This window comes from Macadamia integrifolia, chromosome 10 (genome assembly GCF_013358625.1).
Source record: "Macadamia integrifolia cultivar HAES 741 chromosome 10, SCU_Mint_v3, whole genome shotgun sequence".
NCBI classification, from domain to species: Eukaryota; Viridiplantae; Streptophyta; class Magnoliopsida; order Proteales; family Proteaceae; genus Macadamia; species Macadamia integrifolia.
In genome coordinates this window covers 9,007,056-9,024,086 of record NC_056566.1, presented here as the reverse complement: position 1 = coordinate 9,024,086, position 17,031 = coordinate 9,007,056, and the positions used below count along the sequence as shown (strand labels likewise).

General features: G+C 36.3%; 1 protein-coding gene across 5 annotated transcripts; it reads left to right on the top strand.

The window, feature by feature from the left end:
• The first annotated feature begins 5,740 nt into the window (after positions 1–5,740).
• LOC122091009 (ethylene-responsive transcription factor-like protein At4g13040) lies at positions 5,741–16,470 on the top strand. Of its 5 annotated transcripts, none has more exons than XM_042660810.1 (8): positions 5,741–6,006; positions 6,266–6,365; positions 7,454–7,565; positions 7,836–7,966; positions 12,623–12,677; positions 14,487–14,670; positions 15,926–16,047; positions 16,148–16,470. In XM_042660810.1, exons 3-8 carry the CDS (start codon positions 7,523–7,525, stop codon positions 16,282–16,284), a joined length of 672 nt encoding a protein of 223 aa, XP_042516744.1. In that variant the 5' UTR covers positions 5,741–6,006; positions 6,266–6,365; positions 7,454–7,522; the 3' UTR covers positions 16,285–16,470. The 5 variants fall into 5 exon arrangements, with proteins under 5 accessions (XP_042516744.1, XP_042516741.1, XP_042516743.1 ...); XM_042660807.1 differs by having other exon boundaries at positions 6,266–6,370; XM_042660809.1 differs by having other exon boundaries at positions 6,266–6,377.
• Positions 16,471–17,031: the final 561 nt, after the last annotated feature.

Here is a 17,031-nt window from a genome sequence, read left to right as displayed (position 1 = left end):
GTGCTTGGTGGTCACCACTCACTTTGGGAAGGAAGGAGAGGAAGTTAAAGGTTTTTCCAATTGTTCTCGCTTTCTCTAGAAGGTGCTCTGTATGGAGGAATATTGAGACGAAGAAAAGGAATACAACACTAGCTTTTCACATTTCATCGGGTGGGTTTTCCAAGCGCCCTAGCTTAAATGGGTCGAGCGAACCACATGGTTCAAGCAAGGCTTCTCAGACCTAGGATGCCTTTGGGACACATGTCGCATTTGCATTTCACCGCAAATTTCCTTATTTGCAAAGAATTTTTTTTCCTCAAATGAAGATGTGATGGATGAATGGTAAAATTAGAAAAAATAAAATAAAGACTGAATAAATTAGAGCAAACCTAGGCATTACCCCTATTCATGATATGTTATGAAAAAATCCATCTTAAGGTGGCATGGACATGTGTAACAAAGGCCTTTGAATACTCTAATGGATAGAAGTGATTTATTGTAAATCAGATAAGCAAAAAAGAGTTAGAGGTAGGCCTAAAATAATTATAGAAGTAGTGAGGAATGACATAGATAGCTTAATTAGGATTGGAATCTTGTATGGCTTTGAAAAAAAAAATGATGGGAAAATAGGATCCAGGCATACCTCATTAGTTGGAGCAAGGCTGAGTTGAGGTGAGTTTCACTTGAACATTGGAGGTGCAATGGCCCACCCTACATTTCATTAATCCTCTTACCTAAACCACAATACGCCGGCATCTCCTCCCACCCTTCGCTTTGCAATCACCTCTCATCCCCCATCTTTCACTTCTGCTATGGGCCACATCCTTCTCTGCAACTTGCGCCCTACTCCCTACTCTTTCTCCATGAAAAGTGAATATGCTACCTATCATCAAAAAAAGAAGCTTACACTATACCGATTACCACAATGTAACAGCCTACCTATCAAACCATCATGGCAAAGAGATAATTCCCCTGCTTGTGTCTAGTGTGTCAGTGAACTCCAATTGCATCATACACTACAATGATGCAATTTAGAGATTTAGAATTATTAAGAGAGAAAAAGAAGTGAAAGTTTACTTTTATGGGAAAATTAGAAAATAAATTTTAAATATAAATATAGGATAAGTATATAAAAATAAGAAATGATAGAAATTTTCCTTTAGACTATGTTTGGTAGCCAAGAGTAGAAAAGAAAAGAAAAGAAAAGAAAAGAAAAGAAAATAAAAGAAATGAAATTGTGAGAAAATAAAAAAAAGTATGTATGTTTTTGGTTACCATTAGAAGAGAATAAAAGTTTTTGTATTGTCTCATGTTTTCTTGTGTTTTAGTAAGAATTTTTTTTTTTTAGTAAAATAAAACTTCACAACTCCCAAGGGGAATTTTGAAATTAAAAAACTGAATCTTCTTTTGGATCAAAAGATGCCAAACACAAAGAGAAATTCTGCTTAAACCAAGAAAAAAGTACAATTTTTTTTTCTTTTCTTCTCTTGGCTACCAAACACAGTCTTAAAGAACAACTCAATGAGTTTCTAGGTTGAGTGTACCTTAAAATCTGCCACACATCGACACCGGTTTCCACTTTTCAAATTCAATTTTTTTTTTAATCCCAAAAATGACCCTACCGTAAGGACATTCTATCATAATCTATTTATGGGGTCCAACCATATAATCGGACGGCAAATGAACAATGTTCCATGAAAAACAATGCATGTAACACACGCAGTAATAAAGTTTTAAATGGGTCTTAAACGGTCTTTAAATGTCTTAAATTTTAGAAATTTTAATATATTTATTAAATTATCAATAATTTAGAAAAGATATTATATTTAATTACATTCAATGATTGATCAAAACATTAATATATACATTATTCTATAAAAAAAAAAATGAATGTATATACATAAATGGTTGGGTTAAACGAGTCAGACAGAGTTAGGCTTGTAAACGGGCTGACTGATCAAATGCCCAACAAGTTTAACCCCTTACACTGTATACTATCTATTTATAAATAAGTTTGACTTGAGTCTGACAGATTTAATAATGATGTGAATCAAATTGATCTTTAAACAATTTTTTTTTCTTTTTCTATTTTTGGTTTTTGATAAATGATCTTTAAACAATCGGATCGGTGCAAGTTTGGGATTGACACCCCCTATGACCCTACCGTGAGGATATTCTACCATAATCCAATTTGTGGGGTCCAGCCATGCAATCAAACGGCAGATGAACAATTTTCCATATAACAGTGCATATGAGACACATGGCAGATATCAATAGTGGTTTCCCTCTCCTCAATTTGCCGCTCACAGTCTCACACACACGTGACTCTAATCACTAAATCAACCCAAGGAATTATAGTGTGAAAACATTTTTTCAGTTTCTCCATCTTAGTGAAACAGTAATACAGTATCCGATCGTTTTCCTAGTTTAACGCGGTTTCCTTTTAATTTACTTTTGCCGGATTGACATTTTACAATTTTAATTGAATCATGACCCACTGAGTAGCTTTCAACTACTATTCTAAAAAGGAAAATCAAAGGAAGGATTATGAAATTAAATTAAAGGAGAAAGAACATTGTCAGGTTGCAAAACATCTTAATACTTATTTCTCTATGAAATGACAAATTTACCTTTTATTGTGGAAGAAAGGAGAGAATTAAAGCCGCACTAAAATTTTTGTAATAATTATTATAAAATTAAAGATAAGGGAGAGGGTTTCTTATTATTATTATTATTATTATTATTATTATTATTATTATTATTATTGGTGAAAAGGGCGAGGGTTTCACTTTCACACGTAGTTAAAATGTTACTAATGTATGAAAGAATATGCACGCCAAACTAATGGAAGTCTTGAAAAAGGTATAATCCACATGGGATTCATATGTTGTGGGCCTCTGTTGTATAAATCGACATCCATCGAAACCAACTTATCCCCCTTCATATGTGTATGATTCAATTTTATGTGAGTAGTGTCTCGATATCTCACCAAAAAAATTACTTTCTTTTTATAAATTGATGTCAAATTTACTTCCTTTTTTTTTTTAGGGAGAGATCTAAATGCCACTCGTAAGAGGTCTTACGATTCATATCAAATTATCAATGAGCCCACATGATTAGTGAAGAGAGAGCGATTGGAAATGTTTTTTTTCTTTTTGGTAAATCTTGAAATGTTTGAGAGTAGAGAAAGTGTGAACAAGAGTATGTGTAATGGTTTTATTCATGGTATCAAAGAATAGCAAATCATCACATGAAGACGTGTGTTCATCATGAATGTAGCAAATGACATCCAATCAAGTGAACCCCTATCGACCAAGTATCATTATCGGCATCAACAAATACACCTGATACAATATCGATTTCTCGATCTATGAGATGGAACCTTCACAATTTTATGGGAATGTGTTCTCTATCCGAGAGCATGGCTCACTCGAGTCTACATCCTTTTACAGTGAGTGGTAAGTATCAAACGACTGAGAGCATCTGAACATGTGCTTCATGGGACTCCCGACCACTCGATGCTCACTACATCGATGCAATGGCTGCAGATGATTTTCACACCTAACTTATGTGTGAAACTCAATTAACTTTTTCTTTTTGATTGAATATATAAAGGGTATAGAAGTCATTTTACGGACAAGAGGAGAGAGACATGCTCCCGGGCAGGAAATTTTTTTCTTAATTTTATGGGTAAAAGGGAAGAAATTTAACATTAATAAATGACTTATGACTCATGAGTGGCTTTTCCTTTCAGGGACTGTTTGAATAGTTTGAGGAGGTGAATTGAAAGAGGCGATGCTGCCCAGCTGGGCTTGGGGTTCGCGGGACGTTATCCAAAGACCTTATATGGCAGGCGCTCCGTCCAATCACTACTTCGTCGGTGCTTAGAGATTACTTCTCTCTCTCTTCTTGCTTCCCTTCCTACCCACCAAATCAGTCTACTAAAAATTTTACCACCTCACTTTCCATCTTGACCCTTAAATCTTTCCAAATTTCCTAAACTATTCCCACACCTATGAGCTGTAAGTAATTGGACTCAAATTACTCAAAGGTCAATAATACCCTACCTAATCTATAAGAGATCTATGTGGGGTCTGCCAAAATCCTCCAAGTTTGACTCTAGAGCTACACAAAAAAATTTCTACTATTATTTATCTCGTGGGAGAGGGTTCCTAAAAGGCGACATGGCCCATTGGCCCCGCACCAGTGTGTTTGGAAATTTTCTCCTTTTTTGTTGGCTTAATCTAAAGTAGATTAAAGGGGAGATATTTCTGAGTTCAGTTTTGTGTATAAGGGAGCTTTTGTTTTGAGCAATCGATCATCCAGTTTAGAAGCATGGGTCTTACGTTCCACTCCTTTATTAATGGTAATGGTGTTTGAGGCTATAAAGGTTGAGTACAAATTATCTACAGCGAGTGATGAGGTGTAGTGAGCATCCAACGGCTAGGAGGGTCCGACCATGCAACCCAGCCGTTGGATGCTCAACGCACATCATCGCCTCATTGCAGATGATTTTGATGCGCAAAGATCAATCTATTTGCTCACTCATCCCTGTCAAGTGTGGCCAATGGGAACAATACTAGAAGCATCAACATAGGTCGGACTTCTGTCATTTAGGAAGAGTGGGGTAGTTATTTTGGCCCCATTGTGTCTGGGCATAGGCAGCCATGCTGCCTTCTATGTTTTTTTTTTTTTTTTTTTTCCTCATTTTTTATATTCATTATGGGATAATGTTCTCAGTGGGAGAACATAGACTTTGACACAATCCATCTCTTTCATTCCCTTATGTGAAATGACCTTTATGGGCAAAGGAGAGACAACACTATGGGGATGTTGGTGGAATCTGTGCACCCTCAGAGGGAACACTCTCACATGTATTATTTAGTCTTTTGTTAAAAAAAAAAAAAAAAGTTCAATATATATTGAAATTAATTAAGATTATATTGTAGTGCAAATTTTAAAATTAAATTAGCAAAATTACGACCATACCATCCTTTGGTGAATTGGTCGAATAGAAGTAAGATTTTTTTTTTTCTTTTTGGTGAATGAACAAACACGGCTGATTTATTGATGACATAGAAGAACCTACCAATTTGCCTTGTGTTTATCCGTTGACTTCCAATAGATCACAATTGGGTCAACATAAAAATCTAAATGACAAACAAATACCTCAACTTTTCTAGGTCCACACAATAGTTATTTGATTAGATATTAATAGTCATGCATTTTAACTTTTTATGCGGCTCGAAATTATTAATTATGGAAATTCAATCGAGTGTTCCTTCACTAAGGGCATCGATATTTTTAGACTATTGAGTGAAAGGTAATTTCAATCTCACAAATAAGAGGTGAGAGAGTAATAACGAACAAAGAATCCATTCACCTGATCGCTTCACTTCTATAAGAAGGATAACTTTCATCAATTAAGGTGATAATAAATTAATCTTAGGAATCCATGATAATTTGTAACATTCCCACTTTTACAATACTAAGAGGTTCAAGATTCAGAACTGATTGCAACCACAAGAAGATTGCTTGAACCAAAAATCAGTATCAATTATATCAACCATAGAATTTAGCCCTAATTGTGACATCAGACTAGTTTAGAATAAGAATAAGTCCCAATAATGGAAACACAAATAAGGGTCAATGGCAGGGGTACTTTAGTACATAAAAGTATGTGAAGACAATTTAGCTGCCATATCAATTTAAAAGACCAAAAGGGTATTCCTGACATTCAATCTAGTCTTAGAAAATCATACGTTCTCTAAGCCCACTTCAATCCCTCTCTCTCTCTCTCTCTCTCTCTCTAAAACGCCTCCACCACCTCCACCACCACCATCACCACCTTACACATTGAAGGACAAAAGGTGGTAGATGTATAACCCGCCACCTCCTTAAGTCCTTTCGCTCACAACCCTCACCACCTTCTGCTTCTAACCCCTCCATCTCCACCTAATTTCCTGAGATTTTCCCCATTTTTACCCCATCTTGTACGCTTCCACCTTGGTCTTCTCTGTTTCTCAGGTATGAACAAGCAACCCCTTTGGCTTAGAATTGCTTATTCTGCTTGTTTTCTTGAGCTTATCAATGTGTGGTTCAATGTTATGGTCTTTGGGTGTGATCATGGTACTCTGAGTTGGGTTGGTTGATTGTTTGGTTATGGGTGTTTGGGGTGGTGGGTAGGGAGAAAGGCAGCTTTTTGTCTTATGCGGTCGATGGGTTTCGATTGATTCTCCGTTTTGGGCCTGTGGAAGTGTTAACTGTTCTTTTTTTTTTTTTGCAGAGTTGGGTCTGTTTTAGCTTTTTCGCTTACCCGTCTGAGGGGGTAGGTTGGTGGGTTGACTCGTATTTTGAAGCAGATTGGGAATTCTTTCTTACGATGGGTTTGGTTCTATGTATCGTTTCTTCTGATTCCAAATTGTAGTTTAGGGATTTTAGGCCTTCAAGGAGTTATTCGTTTATCTTGTTTGTGCAGTATGGAAGTACTCATGTGGGGTTTAAGGTCTTGTCACCCTGTCTGCTCGGATAAGAGATTAAAATTATGAATACTTGCGAATTGAGTGTTTAATATTTGTTATCGGATCTAAGTAGAAAATGGGTTTCAGCTAGACCTTGTTGGACTTGATAATTGATTTTTAAAATATGAAAATTTGTACTGTAAGCCTGGGTGTGAAAATTAGCTATCATAGGTCATTTTTTGCTTGGCAGGAGTTCATGCTGGGTCTTTATTCTTTTTTTCCGGTACTGAACATTGAGCTTTGTTGAACTATGTTATCTGTAATAGCTGCATATGAAGTAGCCTCAGTTTGTACAATTGTGACAAAATGTTTTAGCATATGTAGAAGGATACCTTATTTGAATCGCTAGACAGTATTCTTTTTGTAATGGTGACAATGATATTTGAGCTATCACATATTCGGTCAGGGCTGCTCTATATCTGGTTTATAGTCAAGCCCGTGAAACTTACCAGACAAGTTGGTTTGGGCATGGTTTTCTACCTTTTAATTCTGAACATTTGGCTGGAGACCCCTGAAAGAGATAGATGTTGTTCAAACCATAGTTTTCACGTCAGGCGTTGGAGGAAGGAAAAAAAAAATCAAGGCGTCTCCTAGGCGTTCTTCCAGCAAAGAGTGCCTGGACGACTAGGTGATGCCTCAACTATGGTTCAGATTTGTTTCGGCCGTGTAGTAGAATTAAATATGTGTTCTGTATCAGTTGATGGTTTCCTGTAGTCGATGCATGCTTCTACTTATGTTTTTTCCTATGTTTTTTAGTTGTGACCTTTCTTGAAGCCATGGTTTAATTCGATTTAAGTTTTCATAGTATCTTTGCAGATCTGCTTCAATGAGGCATACTTTGTAATGTTTTACCTAGTAGAGCTGGTTATGAATCTTTTGATTTATGGAACTCTATTGGAGCACTTACCTGGAATTGAGTAGCTTCACTTATATCGAGATTGCAATTTTTTCAGTTCTATGATCCAGTGTGGAGGCATTGATTCTTGAGATTTTCAACTGAACCATTGTCAGCAGAACCAACCATGGTTAGCATACGAAGGCGCAGACTCCTTGGGTTTTCTACTGGTACACTCAACTTGAAAAATTAATATTTTCTTTAAGAAACGGAATTTATTAATATCAGATGATAGATGACAGTTGTCAGATTTGATGCCTTGTAGGAGGTCTTGTAGGCCTGCTATCGAGGTCTCCCATATTAGATTTTCTGTTACAGTGTCTGTGCTACTATTTGCTCACTCAAACTTGTAGTGCAACACAAATACGCTAATTTTTGAGATTAGTTCGTCAAAATCTACATTATGCTTGAATCGGTACATCAATTGGTGGCCTTTGCAGGGATATGCCCTTATATGGTTGAGCTTCCTAAGTCTAGTGACAATGGAAATGATTCTGAAAATGCTATCCAGAACACTGGAATCGCTGATGTACATCAAATGACTTCTGAGGTTGTCAACCAGCCAAAGGAGGTAAGCTTGGTTCTCATCTGTCCATGTTCAATTAATTTCCTTCTGGGAATTTTTGTTCTTCCTCCTCTCCTTCCCCTCACCCCCCGGCACGTATCTGTTCTTTGTTTTGATGGAAATTCTAAAAGTGTTGGTTCTGTCATGTTTGAAGTGCTTTGCCAACCTAAATATCTATTGATCTAGTCTGAGTTGAAACTTCTTAAACCCACAACCCCTGAAACCAATTATTGTAGTTTAATGTTAAAGAAATAGGGGCCTTGATATGTCCGAGAACTCAGATTATTTGTACAATTGTCTTCTTTGAAGGTACGAAATGGTAAAGAAGTCAAATATGGTAAAGGAGCAATGATGATCTTACTTTTGTTCTTTAGCAGTCGTGTACTAATTCTTGGCTCTAGAATTCATATCAAGGCATATTTTTATATTTTATTATTATTATTTTTTCGTGTATGTTTCAATTGACAGCATTATATATGATAACATCCTTTAATTTCTCACTATGTGCCTTTTCAGAGGACCCTTCAAGCAGAGGTTGTGTTCAGATTTGGTTAGATCTGGGCATGATCCAGTGTTACAGCCTAGTAGTCATCTATATATACGAGAAGGTTGAGCGTCTATATTTCCTACTTACAAACTCCCAAAATTAGAAATGAATAAATCAAAATATTGACATACTAAACAAAATCTTGAAAATGTTGGTGTAAAGAAATCCCATTTTAACTATTGACTTGCTTTCTATCTCCACTGGGTGAATGGTTGCCCAAAGGTGACTACCTATTGTTGTCGGGCTTATGACAAAGAACCATATTATTTCTCACATATTCTTTTTCTGTATCCCTTCCTGAGTCATCCATCTGTTCCAGTTTATAAGACAACTATATTCCACCAGTTGACTGGTCTCTGGCCGAATCTGTCTGGATTGATTTGGATTGGAATATTGGATCATTGGGGTTCGGTTGCGGTTGACAAAATATTTAAATTTCCTACTCAGGTGATCAGAATTTTGTCCCTATTCGGAGCGAAGTCTTTTCACTAGATAAATTTTCTAGACGCAACACCTATTTTGTGTCCTCTAGTATATTGCTTCAATGTGCTCTCAGCATTAAATGCAAAATAAATACCCTAAATGTCTTGCAGATGCACAATTAATAGACTAGTTAAGTTCAGTTTTTTCTAAGGCAAAATATTGGAGTTGAACCTTTTTTTTTTTTCATTAATACTCTCTTAAATCCTACATTTAGCACATTGCCTAATTGGTAATGTATTCCCTATTTATTTTTTTGGGTGGATAACCGGTGCATTAGTGCTGCTGGTATGATTGTACCCTTTTCTTAATAATGTATTCCTTAATTTCCCCTAATATTATAAAATTCAGAATTTCTCCTTTCTTGGGTTTAATGTGTAATGTTAAAGTTCTCTGAAGAGCATTCTTACACTCAGTATGGGGTACAGAAGAGATTAAGCCATGATTGAGTTTCAGGTTCTTGTGAAGGGTTTGTCCTTCTAGATTTTTAGCGTTCTGTTGTTCTGCTTAATATCTTCTCTCTAAACTTTCATCCGGAACTAACACAATTTTAAGTACAAGTCACAAAGATTCAATTCCCTAGTCACCATTTTTCTGAGGTGTTCAGTTAGAAGATTTTTTTTTTCCAATCCCTGACATTGGTATTAATAATTACACTAGTGTATATCTTTAATGAGCACATATTTTTTCAATATCTATGCTGATCAACTCTCTTCAGTATAATTGCTACATTCATAATGGAATTTCATTTATTGAGTGCACATAAGAATGAAGAATCAAAATATATGTTCCATTCAATTCCATTCCTTATATCAACTTAGCATATGTCTGATTTTCGGTGGCGGGAAAGTCACATGAAACATATTATAGGAATCAAAACTAAACTGAAATGTAAGTTTATTGACTGTAATGACATAAATTAAATTGCACGATATAGCTTATAATTAAGTTGGCCAATCTATTGGTTAACAAGCCTGATACATATGGATTATCTTTAACTTGAGCTAAGGATAGCCTCAAAATGTATGTTAGTATAGCAATTCATTCTTATAGTGGGTCTGGAAATTTAGTTTCTCTTATAACCCCAGCAGTCTTGCCTCGGTTTTTAGTTTGGGTTGGGCTGGGTCTCAATTCCGACCCTGGATTTACCGACTCCAGCCTAAACTCTCTAGTAAGCTGTTCTAAGCGTGGTCCAAATGTCATTGTAGTTGCTTGTGTTATCTTCCGATTCTAATCAGTCAAATAGGAATTTGGACCTTCAGCTGATAGTGGAGTCCAACCCAATAGCTGATGTTTGAACTCTTAAATTTTGAGGATCCACCCTAAACTGATAGTTTCTTTAGCTCCCACAATCCAAGCGGATTGTAGAGGCACACACATATTAATTCTGTCTCTCTCTCTCTCCATATACCTAGATAACTGAGTGCTATGTTGTTAATTTTGGTGGCAGTATTGTGTCCCCTGGTGTTTGTTGGACACTGTTGCAGTTCCTGTTTGGAAGTGTTTACAGATGTATATAAATGTAAATTTTGGATATCAATACGTACTACCATGTTTCGTAAGCCAGATTTCTTTTGCCTGTTGACCATGGACAGGACAAAACCCTGCCATATCTCTGTTGGATGGGAGGTGTAATTGCTTTATTTGCAACTCAAAGAATTGTAAAATACGAAATCTCTTTGTTCTAAATACATTAGATGGTTGTCTGGGAGTATGTTTATCTAATATCACTGCTTGAATGTAGCAGGATTAGGGGTTCTTCACATAGTACTTTCTTTCAATGTCATTTTTGTCATATTTCTGATTTGCCACCATTTTAGCGGGATCTGTGATATTTATATGATACTTTGGATTGTTTTATTTAATGGGCGAGCCTGTGGCGCAACAGTTAAGTTGCACTATTGCAACATGTTGGTCACAAGCAAGGATTAAAGTATCGGTATCGGTCGCCGTATCGGTCGGTCAAAATTAAGATACGTATCGGAGGGTATCGTATCGTATCAGAGATACGCTAAGATACGCTAAAGATACGCACATAAATGGATAGAGAACACATTTTTATACACTTTTGCATTAAAAAAATAGTTAAAAAAAGCTATATATAACATGTAGAATGCATAAATACTTAAGTAGAGGGTATCGTATTGATAGACAAATATATTGAGTTGAAAATGTTCAAAATGATGAGGTTTGAATTTCTTACAGTTTTTTCTTTCTTCATTGCCATTGCCACTGTGATGAGTGCCATGAAGAGTGTCGTGGTGGTTCAAATCCTTGGCTAGGACCTTCTTCTTCAATAGGAGCAACTACGATGATATTCTGCACTTGTCGAATATAGGCACAATATTTACCCCAGTCGAAATATTTATGGTAGTGGGTCTCCCATTCATTGTAGAAAAATTAAATTTTTTTTATAGAAGTTGTAGATTAAATGTTTTTAAAGAACATATAAAAAATCAACAAAGTGAGTAGATCTGAGTAATAAAAAAAAAATTTTGAAACCCTCACTTTTTTGGGGAAAAAATGTGGGTTTCATTTGAAATCATGTATTTAGTAATTATAAGTTATGACATTATTTTTAAGAGTTGAATGAACTAAATTTTCTAAAAAAAAAAAAAAATTTGGGGATTTTTCTTTTTTTCTTTTTTTTTAAAATTAATTTCGGAATAAAAAAATTAAAAAAATATTTTTTTTTGAGAAAAATCAAAAATTTCCATGGAAGTTGTAGAACACTTGTTTTTACATAACATATAAAAAATCTGGAAAACTGTTGGTGAGAGTGTGAAGTGTTTGTTTCAAACAACAAAAAATTCACACTTAAGTAGCCGTATTGTACCGATACAGTACGATATGGCTCGATACTGCACGATACCTTTGATACGTACCGATACTCTCGGGAATTTTAAAAGTTCGCATCGTAGAGTATCGTAGGTGTCGGTACCGATACGGTAAGGCACGATACGATACGTACGATACGCCGATACACAAAAAGAGGCCCAAAATTCCCCGTAGCGTATCGGTATATATAGTGCCGATGCCTACCGATACGGCACGATATGCACCGATACTTAAAACCATGGTCACAAGTTTGAAACTTGGAAACAGGCTCTTCTGCGAAGCAGGGGGTAAGGTGGCGTACATTTGCCCCTCCCAGTCCCTGCAGTAGCTGGAGCTTTGTGCACTGGGGATTGCTCTTCCCCCCCCCCCCCCTTCTTTTTCGGGTTTTATTTCTGCATTTATGCTCTTATTGGTTAATTTGTTGGTGAAGTATATAGGCTGATACATGGTATCAAAATGTAGAACACTAGAACCCTGTGGGTGGCTACATTTACATCTTACTAACATTCTTGATAGTTTTTCTCAATATGTGAGTGGAAGCCATAGGTTGTGATTGGCATACCTTTTCTTATGAATGAAACAACTTGAGATTATATTTTAAGCGTTTCCATTTCCTTGGTTTCCATAGATCTGTAATCTGGCAAGCTAAAGCATGTCTTTATTTTCTTGAATTATGATCTTTAAAATTCAGGCATACTATATTTTTTATGTTTTATTTAATTTATTTTGTAGTATGATGTACATTTGTTCATCTTATGATTGAGGTTTTATTTATGTTACACAATTATGTCTCCCAGATGAATGTATCCGTTTCTAGCTCGTCAAAAGAAGATCAACATCAACAATTTGCAGGTTTGTTTTTTTCAGAAGAATTATGTATAATAGTAGTTGTTGTTAGTTGAATTTAAAATTACCTCTTGGTAACTGAGTAGTGAAAAGGATTTTTTTTTTTTGGTATGCAAAGGGAAGAAAAATACATGATATCCTTTCTCCTGTTTATTCTTTAAATTGCTTCTGTCAATAATAACAAAAGAACTGTGTTTCCTCTTTGGAAATAGGTAGCTTGATTATGTGCAAACTGCAAAGATGTAGGGCTTAAAGTATAAGTGAAATGATATTTGAATTTCTAACTATTATCTTATAGTTGCATAAAGAAGATAAATTGAAAGCTCATTTGTGGCACTTATTGTTCTAATGCTGGACTGAGGATCAATCTCATATAAGATCTGAATCAAAAGGGAGGTCAAAGTTTGACTAACCTCACTAATGGCATATATCCCTCATTTTATATATATATATATATATATATATAAAATGAAAAGTATTTGAGTACTATAAAAATTATGGAAAGCCAAAGGATACAATAAAAAAAAAAAAAGAATGTGGAGAGGGGATAACTCTCACCAAATCTCACATAGACCTTCGTCGACTCCCCACCTCCTGATGCTTCAGTTGATATCCCCAAATCTAAAGAATGATCCTGAATAATGGATGGCTAACTCAAAAATCATAAATTGAGCTTCGATCTTATCTATAGCTCCTCCGCTGCCTCATGATGCATCTTCTTTTTCTTCGCTTCAAGCTTTTAAGACAATACCTGATTGTGAATTTTCAAATAATAGGGAGATTTCCATTTGCAAACATGTTTTGTGTAAGTAGTTATTTGAATTTATAAAAAAAAAAAAATTCAAAAGAAACAGGTTTCTTGTATATATAAAAATTGGATAGAACTGTATGACTTACTCTATTATTCATGGGTTTGCAGTCAACATGCAACAAGGTGCCTTCTGTCTGTCTCTCTCTCTCTCTCTTAAAATGTTCAGAAAAGGGGTCCGTTTCCACTTGAATTTTTCTCTTTATTCCTGTCTGGTTGATGGGTAGTCACCAATTTTCCTTGTAGCTAATCTTTGGCTTTATTTGGATTTAACTGAATAAAGTCCCTCTTTCTCTGGATATTTGCTTGGATATGTTTTGGCATATATTTGTTCCCCACCAACCGCCCCCCCCTTTTTTTTATTTAATTTAAGTTGATGTAGATGAGAACCACCTTCATTTTAGATTTCAAGCCTTTCAGCTTCTTATTATTATTGTGATCTTGACCATGGTTGAGGCCTTTGCCTCCAGTCCACATGTTGTGGCTAACATGGTGCTTGGTGGACCTCTCTTGGCTGAGTCCATGGGGGTTTGTCTGTGGGTGAATTAGGGATTGGGCCATCTGCAGTGAGTCTGTAGTGTCCACTTGTTACCTTCTAACTTGTTGATTTGATTCATTAAGAATTTAAATCCCATAGATCATTAAGTCAATGTTAGTTTTGGCATGAGGAATGGTCCATATTTCCAAATTGGGGTGATGTATTGACTGGAAATTGCTTAAACATGACAAGAAGTGGGGTGAAATGAAAAGAAATAAATGACTACTAAATACATCTTTGGAATTTCTGTTTGATCTCAGTTTAATTGTCAATTAAGCATATGATAGTTGATTAAATAGGTTCTGAGTATCTGTATGTCTTTCTCTTCACTTTCACATGCGTGCTTGCACACATACCTTCCTTGTAAATATATGTGATTGTAAACTCGAAGGTCATCTATTATATAATCTCTTATGTCTGTGTGTTGCCATCTGGCTGTGTAACTAACAGTCAATGCTTCTATGAGTAGGCCAAGCAATCAAACGCAGGAAGCGACACCGGAGGAGGAAGCATTTGGAAAATCAAGAGCCATGTATGATGAGAGGTGTCTATTTCAAAAACATGAAATGGCAGGCAGCAATAAAAGTTGACAAGAAACAAATCCACTTGGGAACTGTTGGTTCACAAGAGGAAGCTGCACGTTTGTATGACCGGTAATACATTTTTTTCTGAGTTACTGAGACTGATAATTTAGCATAAAATAGTGAAGTGCTTTAAGGGAAGTTTGATTACTGTGTTCCTTTTGAGAATCTCAAGGTCCTAGCTTATTTCGTACTTTCAACAGTAAATATGTAGATAACTATGATTCTTTGTCCCTGTTAATAGGAGAGAGAGAGAGAGAGAGAGAGAGAGAGAGAGAGAGTTCTGCAATTTGAGCAAGGGTGTGCCAATTAATTAGGTTGGGGCTGCCTACCTCCATTCATTAAATATATCAGCCATTACAAGCTACTAGGAATAGGACAGACCAAAACAGAAAAGGAAACTAATACTAGCTGCAAACTACTAATAGAACTGAGTCCTAATAGGATTAGGACAGTCCTAATGGGACTAGGAAAACCCCAAGGGGGCAGATGTTTGGTTCTTTGACAATAGTATGACTGCATCTGCTCCCTGTTTGGTTCCTGACAGCAGGGAGCAGATACAGTCATACTATTGACAACTTTCTGGTCAATCTTTCCTGCCATATTCTGTAAATGAGGCATGAAGAAAGATTTTTTAATATCAGGAACAAGATCTGAACCTCTGAAGTTCATAAGAACTTCTGGAAGCTCCAAATCCTTGTTCCTTTTTCATATCTAAGTTCAGCATTAGAGGCCAGATTTCACTCAAAACCATGAAAAGTGGTTAGTCAAGCTTGTACTTAGTGAATTTGCAAAAGATATGAAATCTTCTTACTTTTCAGGAGTGTATGAAGTGCCAAACAGTTGAACATATGCAGCAAACTATGCGGTTTTTGTTTTCGATAATACATCGAGTGCAAATACTACAGTTTTCAGTATAAAATCATATATATAGATATGCCAAATTTTGGGTTTTGAGTTTCTAGTGTATATCCATAAATTTGTTTTGCATGTCCTCCCTTTCCACCTAGGTAAACAAGTAAATTCTTATTTGTCATTTTCTTGCTGTGTCATGTGTGAGACACTGGCATGCACATCCTCTGTAGTAGACAAGAATTAGTGAAAGGGAAAGAGCCAAATAATAATGGTATGAAGATCAAAATCATAGTTGCTTTTAGCTGATTGCCTGGGGGAAGAAGACAAGTAATTAAACATGCAGAAGTGTCCTCATGGCTAGTTCCTGTCCATCCTCTCATTAAATTGCAATTATCCAAAAAAAAAAAAAAAATTCCAAATAGTTTGGGTGCATGACAGTATGGTACATATTAATCTTTTTGTATCTCTGCAGGGCAGCATTTATGTGCGGGAGAGAACCCAACTTTGAGATACCAGAGGAAGAGAGGCAAGAGCTAAGGCAATTCAATTGGGATGAGTTCTTGACTTATACTCGCAGTGCAATTACTAGTAAAAGTATTCTCTTCTTAGACATGCTTTATTTTATTTGCTTTTACAGTTTCTTTATTTGAGATATTCAGAAGTAGAATTAACTGGATCTATTGTTGGTTCCCAGAAAACCAGAGAAGGGTTGGCCCAGTGCCTGTGAAGAAGTCCGAAATTCCAGTGAAGAATGAAGATTCAGATGGTGAGCAAGGAGCTGGGGGGTTTTCGGCTTCTGAGGATATGGAACAAGACACATCAGTGTCTTGATTATAGCGATGTTAGGGGAGCTCATGGAAGGTTCCATAAACCAGTCTTTAGCAATTGGGTTTTAGTCATTTGGCTCCTCATTCTTTGTATATAAAGGCCCCTATTAGGGCAGCTTATAGTTTACTTCATATCTCTAGCAGATCTCAATACCTTGATTGAAATAAACATTTATGATTTCTTGCATCATTATCAACTCTTCCATATTTGCATCATATTTTTTGTGTTTTCAAAGCAGGTTACTTCACTGCCATTTTGTTAGGCAAGGACCATTAGAAAATGTGGGAGTGTGGGTTGTTTCGTGGCCGTTGGGGTCGGTATGCGCTTTTCTTTCTCTAGCTCTTTGTGGCACAGCATGGTGCTTGTGGACAAATAAGCCATTGAGAAACTGTGACCATGCTTTGTTTTTCCTCAAGAGCCATTAAAGCCCCCCTCATTTGTGCTTGGGCTATCCTTTGGAACATTGTTGTATCGTCTTTGGGTGCAAAATGGAATGCTGCAAGATCCAGCTATCTCATCACCCTTCTGTGCAACTACGTCTGTCACAGGAGAAGTAGAGAAGAAGAAAGAAGCACCTCGAAAGCAAAGGAAGACAGAAGACCTCCCCCTCCAATGGCGACAGTACTTGACCTAATAGCTCAGCTTGTGAATGGATGTTATGCTCTAATAAAATTTCTTCTAGGATTTTCCCTGTCAAGCTGGGTTTGTGATGTATTGCTAAGAGCCTCATCTTGATTCTCCTGCTACGGG

Coding starts and splice junctions, on each gene's coding strand:
- LOC122091009 (XM_042660808.1), top strand. CDS start 7,523: ATGGTTAGCATACGAAGGCGCAGACTCCTTGGGTTTTCTACTG. Junction 12,678..14,486: donor TCAACATCAACAATTTGCAG/GTTTGTTTTTTT, acceptor TTCTATGAGTAG/GCCAAGCAATCAAACGCAGG. Junction 14,671..15,925: donor GCTGCACGTTTGTATGACCG/GTAATACATTTT, acceptor GTATCTCTGCAG/GGCAGCATTTATGTGCGGGA.